At 37.0% G+C, this 17,878-nt stretch overlaps 1 protein-coding gene across 3 annotated transcripts in view; it reads right to left on the reverse strand.

Annotated features, from left to right (window-relative positions):
* Positions 1 to 1,464: 1,464 nt before the first annotated feature.
* Positions 1,465 to 17,878, reverse strand: part of LOC110101177 (APO protein 4, mitochondrial) — a 22,135-nt gene continuing 5,721 nt past the window's right edge. Inside the window, exons 2-5 of one of the 3 annotated variants that reach the window (XM_028697149.1) lie at positions 17,601 to 17,829; positions 2,867 to 2,946; positions 1,976 to 2,737; positions 1,465 to 1,725 (exon numbers count right to left, since the gene is read on the reverse strand). In XM_028697149.1, the coding sequence (XP_028552982.1) occupies positions 2,247 to 2,737; positions 2,867 to 2,946; positions 17,601 to 17,824 (795 nt within the window). In that variant the 5' untranslated portion in view covers positions 17,825 to 17,829 and the 3' untranslated portion in view covers positions 1,465 to 1,725; positions 1,976 to 2,246. Of the gene's footprint in view, positions 1,726 to 1,975; positions 2,947 to 6,957; positions 7,022 to 17,600; positions 17,830 to 17,878 lie in introns of those variants that run through there. The other 2 variants (XM_020828968.2, XM_020828967.2) reach the window with 2 other exon arrangements.

Here is a 17,878-nt window from a genome sequence, read left to right on the forward strand (position 1 = left end):
GTTATTGGTAAAATTTATTGTTTAATATATACCAATTTCTAATATTTTTTTTTAAATTATTAAATTGCAACTTCAAATTAAATTAGGGTTTTCACTTTATGCTAAAAAAGCTTCTTTTTTGACAATTGAGATTGTTTTTAACATATTTTTGGCAATTTTAGTCCATTTTTAATTAAAAATTATTAAAAAATCTCACTCGAATTATATTTTTTAAAATAGCTTTTTAAATTAATGAAATTAAGGAGTTTAAATGGATCAAAGTTTGTTATTGGTAAAATTTATTGTTTAATATATACCAATTTCTAATATTTTTTTTATTGTGTCAAAAAAATAATATAAAATGATGTTTTGATAAGATAACTGAGCTCAAATATACTATAAATCTAAAATATTTAGTCTATGAGAAAAGGCCAATCACCAAATTATTTAATATCAATATATTCTTCAAATATGTAATGCAAAACTAAACTATATGTCATTATTTATTTGAAAAAAGCATTAATAGATACACGTTTATTAAAACATGTAATTAAATGATAATTTATTATTGCTCCTTTTAATATATGGCCTTACAACTTTAATAGCTACATAAATAAAAAAAATTTGTCTTTGGTAAAACATTAAATTTTATACAGCTAAATTTACTAATACATGATATTTTATCTTTAATTTCCGAAGCTTTATCTTAAATTTACTTATACATGAAAAGGTTGGAGTAGCTCCAGTAGAAGATAAGATTAGAGAGTCGCCTTAGATGGTTTGGTCACATAAAACGGCGGCCTTCCGATGACCCGGTTAGGAGAGTAGATGTATTAGATTTGACTTATGTTAAAAAAAAATAGGGGTAGACCTAAAAAGACTTGGTTAGAAATATTATGAATGACCTTTCTTTATTAGATTTAAACGAGAATTTGACTTTTAATAGGGCACAATGGAGAAAAAGGATTCATGTAGCCGACCCCACGTAGTGGGATAAAAACTTGATGTTGTTGTTGTTGTTGTTGTTCCGAAGCTTTATCAACAAATAAATAAGTTCAAATATGATATTCATCTCAAAATAAATTCAATAACTTTCATAATAATATGGGGGTAAAATTATCCTGTGCGGATATAGACGCCATCCGGAGGCGAATAAGAGCACACCACATCACCCATTTGTTGTGTATCAAATGACGAGACACGCTCTAATTTGCCTCCGGAATATCCGCACAGAATAATCTCTTTCATGGGAGTATTCCAAGCAAGAAAATAATAATTAAAATTAACTAATATTTTTTTAATTAGGCAAAAAATGGCCCTATTAGTTTCTCTTTCTCTCTCTGATAATCATCACCAACTTTGGTTTTAGAAAACACAAAATGATTACCAACTAAGAGCAGGATGTTTAGCACACAGATGCAGAGAGAATGCAAGGACTGAGAAGCTCTAAGCAAATTGGGGCTGTGGGGATTCCAAATACCTGAGTTGAATCTGGCGCTTTGGAAATACCAATAATAATTCATTTAAATGCGGGTATATCATCAGTTCACAGACCAATAGAAAGCTTCAACACAGCAGCTAAAGGTAATTTCAGAGTCTGATTGAATTGATTACATATGTTAAGGGTAGTGCAGAACAATACCTTTCTATGAAGGCCAATATAAAGCTAAATCACACACTTTTGAAGGTGATAAAATGTGGGAGAAATTGTTTCCTTGTTTCTTTATGCTTCTCCTACTTGTTCTCCTGTATATAAGTTCAATGGAACATGAGAAAAAAAAAAGGAAAAGAAAAAAAACGAAGAAATATAGCATTATATAGAAAAGACATTATACTAAGATTTTACTTGGGACGGCTTTCTTACTGCTTTTAAAATAGCTTTTTAGTTCAAAATTTTTAATTTTTGAACTAAAAAGTTGCTTTAAGAAGCAGTAAGAAATCTATCCCAAATGAAATCTAAAAGCACGAGAAATGTAAATTAGTTATGAGTTGCCACCTGTGACTCGGAAGCAGCTGTTAATCTCATCGATAAATATGCACAACAACGAGGGAAGGTGGATGAAAGTCGCTTGCAGGCCTTACAGATCTAAACTTCTCTCAGTCATTTTGCAAATCTCTAACAAGATTTTTCCACTGGACTCTGCTTATAGAATAAAAAATAGCTCCCTCTAGTTGAATCACTTCAAAATGAGCTTCCAATCTCTAATTACAGCATGTAATAATAAGTGCACCATTTTTCCTGCAAAGCCAAGCTTCATTAATGTAGGTTAAGGAGGCGGCAAACCTTGCGTTTTCATCATACAATAGTATTTCTTAGGAATTCTTGCACCAGCCTGCAAGCAAATTTCAACGACAGCCGGTGCATGCCCATAAAATCCGCGGCCAGCGTCTGATAGTGTTGGAGGATCACAGGGCCTTCGATGCCAAACCAACTTCAATGGCACCAAATCGCTGACCTCCGCTTTTTTCCACATATGAATTCCTCTCCAGCCTTCGTATTTAAACACTCCGCATAGCCTGGCTTTGTGCCCTGATGGTCCAATGTGAACTTCTGAACAATGTCGGCAAACTTTAGCAGGGTAAACCATCAAAAGCTTCTGTACTCCTAGCCTCAGCCTTTCCCAAGCATCCATTGTGTTCTGAGCAATTTGACTGATCTCTTCAGCCTTGACATCACTCCAGTTATCTGGAATGGGATTGGGATTGTGCAGGATCTCATTAGAAATGTCAGCCCCTGCCTGATAACACAGTTCCAGTACTGCTGGAACACGGTCGAAGTCAAATCTCTGGTCATGTTTGATGATTTTTTGAAACATGGTATTCAAGTGAAAGGCTTCCACAGGAACAAGGATATCATTGATGTTACCATCAACCCACTTGTGCATACCTCCATTGATGTTCCGTTTGAAGCTATGGCAGGTTTTGATCTCATGGCCACTACAACCTATGAAAATTTCAGGGCAGAACCTACATCACGTATCATGCAAACCATATTCAGAATTTCAAGCTTATAACAAGGAGAGCGTTTTTCATAATCATCAAAGTTCATCATGCAAAAACATTTTTGGTTTTCCCTTGTTTGGACTTTGTTTCGGTTCTCCTTGAACCGACCAAACCGGCCCAACTTGGGCCGGTTCACGTCTATAGGAGGTAGGTTAAGCCACCTCCTTTGAAGTGCCGCACAAGCATGTGGGCCCCCCACTAGGCCGGCAAATAGAGAGAGGGTATTGGACAACTAAAGCACATGGAGGCTATTTTGAATTTGGTTTATTTTAAGAAGCTTTTTATTAGGAAGATATGTATTAAAAGAGGAGAAGTTATGGTTAGGGCATGCATGCTTACTGTTTTCTCTTGGAATTCTCTTTGGTGTTTTGGGCTCTAGATTCACAGTCTAGAGATTGAGACAGAACTATCCTACTCTCGAATAGAGGAACAATTGTATCTTTGCTTGTTCTTGCTTTTGATTTGATTCCTATAATAAAATCTACTTTTTTTGGGATTGTTTTCATTAGAGATCTTGAGGTTTTTTTTGCAATTTTCACCAATTATTATTATGTTTGCTTGCAAACTCAAGTATTTCCCTTTAGGGTTACTTGCAAACTCAAGTATTTCCCATCAGACTTTATATAGTCTCATAAGATATACTATAGACCATCAGCAAATTTGTGATGTCAACCTGGATTTACAATCTAATCATGAGAAAGAAAGTAAAAGACTGAAATTCCAGTCTGTAGATATATAAGACATGCAGTAACAAAATTGCAAGAAGAATGGATTGTCATAATTAGAAACCAGCCTAGCGGCTTAAGAACTTATATGCATACAAAAGAAATACGCTTCATCTACAAACATAAGAGGCATTAAGATTAAAGTTACAAATGGATCATATCAAAATAAAATGTTCCTTAACCTTTCTAAACAGAGTTAGGGCCCAATTCGTAGAGTACATAATGCAATTTCACATGAAAAAAGTGCAATGGATCCATGACCGAAATGACAAGCTGAAAGCAGAGCTAAGGGACTATTCAATCTTTTCAAATGCCAAGAACTCAACTGTAAAACCATAAGTCAAATAAATTTGTAATCTACACTTCTTTTTCCTGTCCATCTCAAACAATTCAATTTCAATTTTATCATCGTTCTATGTTGACTACCGTTGATGTTGTATAGGTCACTATAAAGTACCATATGATTAGAATTAAGGTCCGCGAGTTATTAATGCAGAACTACCATGATGTGTGTAATGTGAACAAAATCACGTGACTACATTTGAATTAAAGTCTCAAGTTGGACAATTATTATTTCTTGATAATGCAATATCCTTGGCCAGTGACTACCTTGACTTGGTTTTGTTTCTGTGTTGAGAGGTGACTTTTTGCTGCTTGGGCGGTGGTTTCTGGAATTAGTCTTAGATTTTGTTTTCTTGTGGTCGGCCTTTATCCTGAATCCAACTCGTTCTATCTCTGGTTATAGGATATAAGCGTCCTGGCATTGGGGAAACACAATTTCTCTGGGTGGCACGTGATCGGATTTTATCTTTTCTCTACAACTAAGTTCATCCATGGATAGCAGTGACGGGGTCTTAATTGGTGGGTAATGGGATTGGATTCGCCGTTAAAAAAATTGGAACAAGTTATTATCGCTTAGAGTTTAATTTAATCTTATATTAAGTTGGTCATTTGTTAACTTCATACGCTAGCCTATGGTACGAGTAGTTGAGACATAATTGTTCTGAAGCATGTAATTAATTACTTTTGGCTAGAATTAAGTTTCTCTTTTCAATTTCAAGCTTTTAAGTGCAAATTGAATGCGTAGTTCCTTCAAGTGTGGTACATGTGAGATTAGATAATTCCAAAGTAAGTGATCTCCTCCTAACAGTATAATACCAAATTTTCCTTCAATATTTTTTTTCTTTGTTTTATTTTATTTATATTATTTGATATTAACTCTTTAGTGCTTTTGATTTAGAAAAAAAAAAGGTTATTCGTTGAAAATCTAATTCTTGGAAAGGCCTGGTTTTATGCATTTCTCAAAATTTTGTCGAAATTCTGAGGTCATTTCAATTTTTTCATTATGGGATGATTCAAATTCCAATATTGCATATTTATATTCAAAAAAGGTAGTTGAATTTAATTTTTTATCCATAAATTCTCAAATTTCTTTACATAAAATCATACTACATATCATATTAGTTGCATTAGAAAATCTAAGCCCCGAGAAATCAAACAGCAAATTAATATCTAAGCTTTAGGTTGTGCCATAATGTCACACACAAATGGCTTAAAATATTACAGTAACTTAACAAATCATGAAAGCTATGGAATCTTAATAAATTTGCAAACTCAATTAGTTGACCTATTGAATAAACAGAATGAAAACTATGATGATATTAAGTTGATTAAAAAAAGAAATGATAATTTGGAAGCCAATCAAGTTCATAAACATAACTTTAAAAAATCAAATCACAATGATAAACCAATTCATTTGAATATTAATTCTGATAAAAGTCGGGTAATCATCATGATAGACAATTCAAAGTCTTTAATAATCATGCTAAAGAAAATCATGAATGTCAAACTTTTTATGTAGATGATGAAAAATAGAAAAGATAGAATTAAGGTGCTTACATATGATGGTAAAATCAATGTTAAAGCTTTTACTGATTAGTAACTAGATATAAACAATTTCTTTGAATGGCAAACTATGATGGATGAATGAAAAATAAGATTAAGTGGCCAGCTAAATTTATAAGATAAGTATGGAAAATAAAAGAGAAAAATTGGAAGAGAAATGACTAGGGTGTCAATAAATAACCCGAACCGCCGGCCCAACCTAAACCACTAAAAAAATATAGGTTTGGGTTGACCTGTTTAATAAACGAGTCCCATTCGGATTGGGTTTTCTGACCTATTTATCAAACGGGTTGGATTCGAGTTGACATGCGAAATCGCTTTTGAGTATCGTTAAATATCTTTTTTTTTTTCCTTTTTTTTACTTATGGTTATAAACTTCTTATTTTTTATCAAATATCCTAAATTTTATGGTTAGCAAGTTATAAAAAAATTTAACCAAGTTTTAGGTTGTTCGGGTTGAGCAAGTCAGGTTCGGATTGATCTTTTTGGCTTGTTTATTAAACGGATTAGGTTGACTAGATTCAGGTCGAACCTCGAACCAACCAATCAACCCATTTTGACACCCCTAAAACTAACAAAAAACTGAAGAAAAATTAAAGAACTTTAAAAAAAAACATTTGAATTTATTACATTACAATATATGACTTGATAGATTTAATTCACTAAAAAAGGCATTAAAGCTATGATTGAATCTACGAATAAATTTAAAATCAGTAATATTATATTTTGAGATTAATAAAATCCAAAATTCATACTCTCTAGGTTTAAGTTTGGTTTAAGATCTGATATCAAGAGAGGAATGACACCTCGCGAGAATTCATCACTTTAACATGCTTTCCATTTGGCATTAGACTTTGAATTAATGATGAAATTTTCTAAGTCTAAAAAAGTTATTATGTATTCTAGAAGTGCATTTTTTTGTCAAAATCCGAACTTAATATGTTGCACTACAAAACATAAGGAAGAAGCACAACCATTAATAAAGACAATGAGGTACAGAAGGATTGGTTATTCTTGAACCATTAATAAATTGATTTCTTCTTATGCAACGTGTTTTATGATTTTGGAAACACAAATCGTACTTTATTAGTATCTCAATTTTCACCTCTTCCAAACCTACTTGAATCTCAACCATCAAAATCTCAACTTTTCAAAGATCGGAGACAATGAGCAAGTTACAAAGAGGTTATTTATTCCAGACAACAAGAAAATTCAACCAACATAGGAAACAGCAAGGTACAAGGAGCAAAGCATTTCTCCTAGACCATACCCAATATCTGACCAATATTTTAATATTGATTCACAAGAACAAGGTAATACTAATTTTGATTATTATTAAACATACCTATTGCTGCTTTTAGTAAAAAAATAAGAAATTGCTCCAATTACCCGATTAAGCATCATATGCCCTACAAAAAAAAAATATCTTCAATGATCTATTCCTTCACTACACTTCTTTCAAGCAAAAAATTATAAAATAATATTCAAGAGGCCTTAAAGCATCTGAATGAACAAATGAAATTCATAAAAAAATTCAGGCCATTGAATCAAATTGTAAGTGGAATCTTTAAAATCTTCTCAAAGGATAGAAACCACTTGAATGCAAATAGATCTTCAATTTAAAAGACATCTAATAGAATTGCCGACCAATACAAAGCAACATTAGTGGCAAAAGATTTCATTCAAACATATGAGTTGATTATAAAGAAACATTTGCCCCACTTGCTAAGACGAATACTATCAGGTTAATTTTTTCTTTTGCTGCTAATTTACATTAACTCAATCAACTAGATGCGAATAATGACTTTTTAAATGGGAATTTAAGATAGAACGTCTACATGATAATTTCTCCTAAATTTGAGAGTAAGAGCAATATGAAACAAGTCTAAAGATTAAAAAAAACTATATATGGCTTAACAATCACCAAGAGATTGGTTTAAAAAGTTCACCACGGTGATTAAAAGGCAAGAGCACTCTCAGGGATAGCATGAATACATTTTACTTTCAAAGAATTTATCTGAAGATACAACTTATATCCTAGTTGTATATTTTGATCATATGATCTAGTCTAGATAAAAAATCACGGAGAATAATAAATAGAGGCTAAAAAGTGTCATAGCTAAAGAATTTGAAATCAATTACCATAGTTTATTAACATATTTCCTAGGCATGAAAATAGCAAGATAAAGTAGAGCGACGTCTGTCTCGCAATGAAAATACATATTGGACTTACTAAAATAAACTGTTATGCTTGGGGTGTTAACCCACAAACACACAAATAAATCCTTAAAAAAGTTGGGAGTAAGTAAGATTCTACCTCAGTTAACAAAGAAATGCACCAAAAATTACTAGGGAAACTTATCTACTTAGCTCACACTAGACGTGATATTTGCTTTTCCATTAGCATTGTTTGTCAGTTTATTAATAACCACGAATGAGCATCTTGATATTATACACAAAATATTAAGGTATCTTTATATATATATATATATATATATAAAGAATTTTCTAAAAGAGGGTACTAGCATAGGTATAGAAATCATTCGAGCTTATTCATACATTTACAAAAAAGAAAATATCATAACGGAAATAAGATCCACTACTCACTTTAAACTAATTGGGGCATTGGACACCAAATTTTTTGGCAACCAAATAGGTCAGATAGTATCCCAAGAGTTCCCAATCAATTAAAAAGTGAAAACTAGGAAGAGTCTCAAATTCCATTACTCTAATTCCATAATTCAAATAAAAAACTATGCTGATATCCTCAATACCTAGCAGCTATATTGCAACCTCTTCCCTACTAGGACCAAACATTTTGATACTCCTCGTCGAAGTCAACACTCTGACCGACATGATATTTTCACATGCTGCCACTTTACAACTTATCCTTAATAAGTCTTCAATAGCCCCTAAGATCTTGAGCTTAATAATTGGTAAACTGGATTTCCCCTTAGAACAATCAGATCGCATACCAACAGAAATTTCCACAAATTTGCCGCTCCAGTTGAATTCTTACAAATTGAATATTCCAACACAAGAACAAAAGATTTTAGATATAGGGCAGCCTCCTTTTTATGAGCTCCCTTACAACTACAGAATGCAATTCAAGTCATCAATAACGAGAAGCGGAAATGTCCCCATCCACCATTTTTCCTCCAACAACCACTGTCCTCTTCCTAGGAACTTCTTCTTTAGAGCCCAATCTTCTTAATTCTCTGTCCATGTTTTAATAGTGATTGGCTTCATTCCACTCAAACCTTCAAATGATCTATGGGAATTAAACCTTCCTCCACTTTCTCGTTGCAAAGTTTCAGCATTCTCAGCTATGTTTGTTTCCTTCTTAGATGATACAGAATTCATCTTACATTCTTTAACTGCCAAGACTTCATCTTCACATACATCCAGCATTAGAGGAGAAAAAATATTATTCAAGACAATATTCTGATCAGAATTTTTCATTTCTTCAATCAATTCCATATTTGGTTACTCATTTGATTCAATTAGATCAGTATTATTTTGTTCTGTAACACGAATAACTTTATTAGGAACAACAGCATCAACCAACTCTTTTGAAACCTGAATTAATTCAACATCTGTAGAATCTGGAATATGTCCATTTTTATTTCCAATAATATCAGTAACGCCATCTTTCTTGGCAAAATTATTTTCCATGTCATTAGTTTTAGTATTAATTTATTTAGGTCTTTTTTCTGAGACAAATTTAGATCGCCTTCCATACTTGACTTGTAACCAAGGTCCATATGAATTTCCTTCACATTCATTTTTATCTCCATTCTCTTCAACTTCAGCTTGTTGTTACGAAGTAGCTTGATTGTGATTAGAGTTTTCTTGAATAAATTTAGAATAGTTATTCTTCATATGTCCACTCCTTCCACAGTGAAAAATAATATAGAGATTTTCTCATGTTCTACTTTCTGAAAGAATCTTCCATATAACTGATCCACCCAAACTCCGGTTAGGAGTTGTCTTTCTATAACAATCAAACATATACTCTAGCAAATTATCTACAACCCCAGTTGAACATTTGTGTATCAAGCAAAATAGGAGTTCCAATCCTAAAAGCAATTCAAATTATATTGGTTTCATCCCAACACTGCAACGGTAAATGAGGTAAACGAATCCACACCGGAAAAGATAAGCCTTTCATGGAAGAAGTAGAAAAACAAGGTGACCATTTTATCCAAATCAATTATATGACCCCCTACAAATCAAGGTCCTCCACTTAACACCGCATCCATAGCCTCTACTGATTGGAATGAACATATAACCCAATTCACTCCTAAGAATGTCATATGAAAACCTCCAAATTGAACCCATTGCCTTCTTAATTCATTACTGATGATGTTTATAGAAAGGATTCTAACGAACACTTTAATAACAAGAAATTTTTCTAGTGTCTTGATATTATCTAGCTCCGCTTCAGCATTTAATTTGACAGCTACTCCATCTTCAGAAATTTCAGGACATGCATCAAAATTGACAACCTTATGATAATCATGTCTCTTCCAAACATTATCATGAATTGCATCAGGTATAACCTCCATGTTAATATCATAATTCTGATTAATTCCTTCACAATTTTGATGATTACCATCTACAGAATTCTGAATGGAAATCAAAGAATCGCTAATTCTTGTTTCGATCATAGGAGATTTACTCGACTTATTATCATTTAAGCATTTAAAAGACGAAGCTTATCTTCCATCATACATTTCTAGGTCAATATTAGATCGAACTTCTGGTTTCATTAATGAAAAATCATCTTTTAAAATTTGCTTTCCTTTACCGGAATAATTAAAAGCCTCGGATGCAGAAGAAATGGCATTACCTGATACCTCAGGAATTACCAAAGAATTGTTGCACCTAATATCTCTAACAACATCAAGCATGAACGATCCATTAGTAGATTTTGCAGAATAAATCTTTCCAGAAACTGATGGCCTACCTATGTCTGATAGGATATCACCATCAACATTCGTCCGGCAATCTCTCTTTGCCATAGCGGAGAAACCGCGAAAAAGATCCAAAGGAATTTCAAAATCAAGAAACAACCTTCTCTCTCCTCAGATCTTCTCTCCTCCAACTAGCACATTTAAACGCATTTTCAAAGACTTGAATGTTTCCACAACAAAATCTATAATAATGAGATATGACAATCAAGCCAATAATAACATTGCTAAGAACCCAATCCATCATGATCAAATTAAGCACGTTGAAATTGATAGACACTTTATAAGAAAATAATTAAATAATCATCCAAATGAGTTATACTATAAGAAAAATTCAGACTATAAATATTCTTACTAAAGGTCTTAATCAATCATAATTTGAAAGCCTCACTTTCACATTAAGAATGATCAATATATATTCTCAGCTTGAGGTGGAGTGTGACATTTTGCTTCCATAGCTCCTGCTTTATTGATTTCACCTGTGGCTAGCCACGTCAATGCCAGTTGCTACAAGCATGCAACAACGCCAGTTTCTGCCTCTCTCCTAGATACATTCACTGCGGGCCTGCCAACCATACAATCTTCCAGCTTAGCAATCCATACCCTCACACCTTCTATATGCAATCTTCCAGTTCAACAATCTACATCCGCTTGCACTCCACATGCATTTTTCCAACCACTATTTCCTAATGTTAAATAAATTATGAGTTCATTGTAATTGATTGTATTACTTCATTATTGCTCTTTTCCTTCTTTATTGACTATATCACTCAAACATTTTATATGTAGTAATTCTTCTCTCCTATTTTTTAACAAATGCTTATCAACACAAAGTTAAAGACGTTAAAGAAAGATGGCTAGGTTTCTGAGGTCCGAGGTTGTAACTTGGTTAAGAAATGGGGAATATGTTAGACCAGTCCTCTATGGACCGGTCCAGCCGGCCCAATCCATTGGGCCGGCTCAATTCATTTACCTGAGGAGGAAGCCGGCGGAACCCAGGGGAGAAAGAAGGGTGGGGTCCACTTGATTTTCAAATTGAATCTTGGAGCCAAAATGAGTGGAAGCAAGGGCAATTAGGTCCTTTTGTGTTATTTTTGAATTGTATGCATTAAGTAGGGAGAAAATGATAGGTTAGGGTTATGTGAAATTTGCTTTGAGTTTTCTTGTTCTTCTTTGGTGGCTAGGGCTCTAGATCAAATTCTAGAGATTGGGAGAGTGCGATCCTCCTCTCAAATAGAGGATCCTTGTATCTTTGCTATTTTCCTTGCATCTACTAGTAAAATACAAGTCTTTTCTCCAAATCCCTCTCAGTTATTCCCTGTTTTTCCACTGTGATGGCTGTTTTCCTGCTGTGGACAGCAGTTTGCATTGAGATTTGTTGTAAAAGTGAATAGGAAATACTTAAAATCAAGTATTTCCTATCAAATTGGTAACAGAGCAAGTCTTGGGAAAAATCGTGGGCTGTTTTTGACCGATTTCAGCGGCTGAAATTGTACCGGCGAAGGAGAAAGTTGCTGAAATTTTTTTTCAAATCCTGAGATCTTCTCATAATTTGCAAGACGTAGGAGATGGCGGCTAAGAAGGTCGATGCTTTGGAGGAGAGGATTGAAGGAGAGATAAATCAAATCAAGTAGACCGTGGAGGAACGAATGTCTTCCATGGAGGGGCAAGTGGCAGATCTACAGGATATGATGAAAAAGATGATGGAGTTTCAAACCCAATCGGCGGCATCTGATGCAAAAGGTCTACAAGGTGGAGAGGTACTTTGCTGTTAATGGCTTGACGGAGGAGGAGAAATTATCGGCAGCGCTGGAAGGGAAGGCACTCTCTTGGTACCAGTGGAGAGATCAGAGGAGACCTATCAGGAGCTGAAGAGAATTCAAGGACAGTTTGTTAGAGCGTTTCCAAACCGACCGGGGAGGAGACTTCTCCGAGCAGTTCTTTGCCCTAGTGCAGGAGGGGTCTATGGCGGACTACCGAGAGAGGTTTGAGCATCTGGACAGCAGGGTAGAGCGCTTGTCCGATATGGTGCTGGAAGGGAATTTTATGAAAGGGTTAAAGGCTGAGGTTTGAGCAGCGGCGAAGGTCCTGATGCACAGGGACCTGGGGGAGGCCATGAAGCTTGCACAGTTGGTCGAAAATCAAAAGAACCTGGAGAAGGGAGCTAGGAGTAGTAGTAGCTCAGGAGGCACTTACAAGTGAACGACTACCCACCTAGCCCCCAAGGGAGCGTCCCCAGGAGGGATGAAAGAAACGAAGGAAAAAAGCCACAGGAGGAGGAAATGGGGGGCAGTTCAAGAGGCTCACTTAGAAGGAAATGCAAGAAAAGAGAACAAAAGGGCTGTGTTTTCGATGCAATGAAAAATACATGCCATGGCACAAGTGCAAGGATCGAACTCTTTAAGTTCTCCTCGTTTGTGAAGACGAGGAAGACGAAGAGGGAGGGGGAAGCGATTCTGAGGTGGAGGAAAAGATGCATCTAGATGTGGCAGAAGTCTCTCTCAACTCCGTAGTGATATTCACTACGAGTCACACTATGAAGGTAAAGGGAGAAATAGCTGGCCGTGAAGTCGTGGTGTTGATTGATAGTGGGGCAACCCACAATTTCATTTCCACCCAGATTGTGGAGATGCTGGGGATGAAGTTAGAAGATACTGGAGGCTATGGGGTGATGATGGGCACAGGGAATGTAGAAATGGGAAGAGGAGTCTGCGGGGGGTGGTGCTGAAGATCCAAGGCATACAAGTGAAGGAAGACTTCCTTCTCCTAGAATTGGGGAGTACGGATGTCATCCTAGGGATGAATTGGTTGCAGACATTGGGGGAAACCAAGGTCAATTGGGGCACTCTGCGAATGGAGTTGGTAAAGGGTGGAAGGAAGAGGGTGATTCAAGGGGATGCAATGCTGACCAAGGCGGGGGTTTCTCTTAAATCCCTAATCAAGACAATTCAGGAGGAGGGGGGAGGCTATTTGGTGGAATTACACCGATTAGAGGAAGTGAGTATGGAGGAAGGGGGAGACATACCCCTCTCTGTGCAGCCCTTGATCCAGGAATTCGAGGAGGTTTTTTAACCATCTCTAGGGTTGCCACCACCCAGGGAGCAGGAGCATGTCATCACGTTAAGAGAGGGAGTGTCACCTGTCAGTGTACGACCTTACCGTTACCCTCGGTTTCAGAAGGATGAAATAGAAAAGTTGATCAGAGAAATGCTGGAAGCAGTGATTATCAGGCCCAGCACTAGCTCGTTCTCTAGTCATGTTCTATTGGTGAAGAAAAAGGATGGCAGCTGGCGTTTTTGTGTAGACTACCGCGCACTCAACAAGGAAACTGTACATGACAAGTTTCCCATACCAGTGATTGATGAGCTTCTGGATGAGTTGAGTGGAACAGTGATTTTCAGCAAGATCGACTTGAAATCAGGATATCACCAGATACGAATGAAGAAAGAAGATGTGCCCAAGACCGCCTTTAGAACTCATTAGGGCCACTATGAGTTCCTAGTGATGCCCTTTGGCCTAACCAATGCCCTAGCTACGTTCCAGCACTCATGAATAAGATCTTCAAACAATATCTCAGGCGATTCGTGTTGGTATTCTTCGATGACATCTTAGTATATAGCAGAACAGAGGAGCATTGGGGACACTTAAAGAAGGTGTTAGAGGTTCTCCAGAAGCACCAGTTGAGGGCTAACTTGAAGAAGTGCTGCTTCGCACAAGCTAGTGTGGAATACTTGAGGTATGTGGTATCCAAGGAAGGGTTAGCAGCAGATCAGTCCAAGATTGAGGTCATGCTTAAGTGGTCACTGCCCAAAAATCTAAAGGAGCTGAGGGGATTCCTATGGCTTACAGGGTACTACAGAAGATTTGTAAAGGTATACAGCACTATAGCTTGGCCACTCACTGAGCAGTTGAAGAAAGACGGGTTCTTATGGGGGGAGGCAGCTACGACAGCATTCAAGAAGTTGAAGAAAGCTATGACCACAGTTCTGATCTTAGCTTTACCATATTTTACTCAGGCTTTTATAGTAGAGACAGATGCATCGGGATACGGACTAGGAGCAATGCTGATGCAGAGTCACAGGCCCATTGCATATTTCAGTCAGGTGTTGACTGCCAAAGCCCGGCTAAAATCTGTCTATGAAAGGGAGTTGATAGCAATTGTTTTGGCCATCCAAAAGTGGCGCCCCTACTTACTCGGAAGACATTTCATCGTCAGGACCTACCAGCGGAGCCTGAAATATTTGCTGGAGCTGCGCATGGTGACAGAGGAGCATCAGAGATGGCTATACAAACTGCTCGAATATTATTTTGAGATTCAGTACAGGACATGGGTAGAAAATAAGGCAGCAGATGCTCTGTCCAGGTGCATGGGGGAGCTGCAGACATTGGCTGTATCGGTCCCAATGATGCTAGATTGGGAAACCATAAAGGAGGAGAGTGCCAAGGACGAGGAACTAAGCAAGATCAGAGCTGACTTACTGAAGGAAAAGGGCAGCCACCCAGGGTACTCGTTGGAGGGGGAGAGATTGTTGTACCAAGGGAGGTTCGCGTTACCCAGAACGTCAGTACACATCCCACGCTTGCTCTAGGAATTCCATGGAACTGTAGTGGGAGGTCATTCAGGAGTGCTAAAGACCTACAGGAGACTAGCGGCGGAGCTGTACTGGAAAGGTATGCATAGAGATGTGGAAGAGATGGTATTCAGGTGCGAGGTGTGCCAAAGAAATAAGTATCTAGCTATGTCACCAGGGGGGTTACTACAGCCATTGGGTTACCAGGACGAGTCTGGGAGGAGATATTTATGGACTTCATTGATGGGCTACCCCGCCCTGAGGGATTCACTGTGATTTTGGTGGTAGTGGATAGATTGAGCAAATATGCTCACTTTATTCCTCTACGCCATCCATACACTCCAGTGACAGTAGCGTCAGTCTTCATCAGGGAGATAGTCAGACTACACGGAGTGCCAGAGGCGATAATATCAGACAGAGATAAAGTGTTCCTCAGCCATTTCTGGAAAGAATTGTTCAGACTGCAGGGGACGGTGCTAAAAAGGAGTACAGCTTACCACCCACAGACGGATGGCCAAACAGAAGCAGTCAACCGGAGCTTGGAAACTTATCTGAGATGCTTCGCATCAGAAACACCCAAGCTATGGGCTAAATGGCTATAATGGGCTGAGTACTGGTACAACACCTCTTTTCATTCAGCATCTCAGATGACTCCATTTAAGGTGTTGTACGGAAGGGATCCGCCCCACTTGGTGCATTTTGGGAGTAGCAGCACCCCGTGTCTTCAATAGAGGAGTATTTGGAGGAGAGGGATAAGACACTGGAAGAGTTAAAAAGACATCTGTTGAGGGCTCAACATATTATGAAGAAACAAGCTGATGGGCATCGGAAGGATATTCAGTTTGAGGTGAGCGAGACGATATTTTTGAAACTTTGCCCATATCGATAGAAAACGATCGCCAACCGGAGGAATGAGAAGCTTGCTCCAAGGTACTTCGGTCCTCATGGAGTACTGGAGAAAATTGAAGTCGTGGCATATCGTATGAAGCTACCACCGACAGCAACGATCAATCTTGTTTTCCATGTATCCCAGCTAAGGAGAGCCATTGGAGATTATGCTACCAGTTCTGAGTTACCAGGGACATTAACATATGAAATAGAAATGATATTGGAACCTTTGGAGCTCATGGAGGTTCGTTAGAAAGCAGATGGAGCTACAGAAGTTTTGATTAAATGGAAGAACCTCCCTGACTACGAGGCCACGTGGGAGCCATACGAGCGGATGAAGCGACAGTTGAGGACAATGTGGTTCTTTGGGAGGGCGGTAATGTTAGACCGGTCATCTATGGACCGGTCCAGCCGGCCCAATTCGTTTACCATAGGAGGAAGCCGACGGAACCCAGTGGAGAAAGAAGGGTGGGGTCCACTTGATTTTCAAATTGAATCTTTGAGCCAAAAGGAGTGGAAGCAAGGGCAATTAGGTCCTTTTGTGTTATTTTCGAATTGTATACATTAAGTAGGGAGAAAAGGATAGGTTAGGATTATGTGAAATTTGCTTTGAGTTTTCTTGTTCTTCTTTGGTGGCTGGGGCTCCAGATCGAATTCTAGAGATTGGGAGAGTGCGATCCTCCTCTCGAATAGAGGATCCTTGTATCTTTGCTATTTTCCTTGCATCTACTAGTAAAATACAAGTCTTTTCTCCAAATTCCTCTCAGTTTTTCCCTGTTTTTTCCACTGTTTTGGCTGTTTTCCTGCTGTGGACAGCCGTTTGCATTGGGATTTGTTGTAAAAGTGAATAGGAAATACTTGAAATCAAGTATTTCCTATCAAAATACCAATATATTTGTTGGTGTCTCACTTGATTTTTTTACAAACTTATACCTTAGAGAAGTGATCTTATGGTTGCATAATCCTCAGCTCAAATCTTTTCATACTCATACGCATCAACTTTTTGTGCATGTGAGGTCATGAAAAGCTAGGCCTTAACTACATTCAACCACCATCCCAGCCAAAGACCTTTAGTAAGAATATTTATAGTCTGAATTTTTGTTATAGTATAATTCATTTGGATGATTATTTAATTATTTTTTTATATGAATCAAAATGCAAGATTCAAAAAAAAAAAAAACCCACCATCCCAGCCATAAATAAGCTAGACCTAAACTTATTTATGAATGATGCTTCATAAATAACGAGCCACGCCTCTCCAATTTTAATTTTCATTTACTACATTCAAAACTCAGCCACCATCCCAGCCATTTTTAGTTTCTTCTTATGTCCTTAACCTAACACACAGCTTTCAAATAATTCTGCAGAACCATTAATATGATGCAGAAAACATGCCCAATGCATATTTACCAGACAAATATGCCAGATATGCTTTAAACTCTATAAGAGATAAGAGTTGTCTTCCTAGCCAAGTTTTTATAAAATGACGTTTTCAGAACTAAAAAATAAAACATTGCTTGTTACGGATTAAGAATTCAAAACTTGGTTCCACTTACTTGCATGATTTGATCGGTATAAATTTCAGGAGGACAGAAATACCAACTCCTAAAAGCTGTCTTGCTTCAAGAACGTCTTCCGCAACAGGAATCATGCTTTTAACAGGATAATCTCCAGCCCGATTCCTAATTCTTTTTAGAATCATAGGCCGTAGCCTCTTCCAGTCAACTTTTGAACTATAAAATCTTAAATTCATGACCCGATTCATCTGCCCAAATGCCATGCAACCTGAATACAATAGCATGTACAATTTAAACTGAATGCTTCAAAGTAAAAA

This window comes from Dendrobium catenatum, unplaced genomic scaffold (genome assembly GCF_001605985.2).
Source record: "Dendrobium catenatum unplaced genomic scaffold, ASM160598v2 fragScaff_scaffold_883, whole genome shotgun sequence".
NCBI lineage: Eukaryota > Viridiplantae > Streptophyta > Magnoliopsida > Asparagales > Orchidaceae > Dendrobium > Dendrobium catenatum.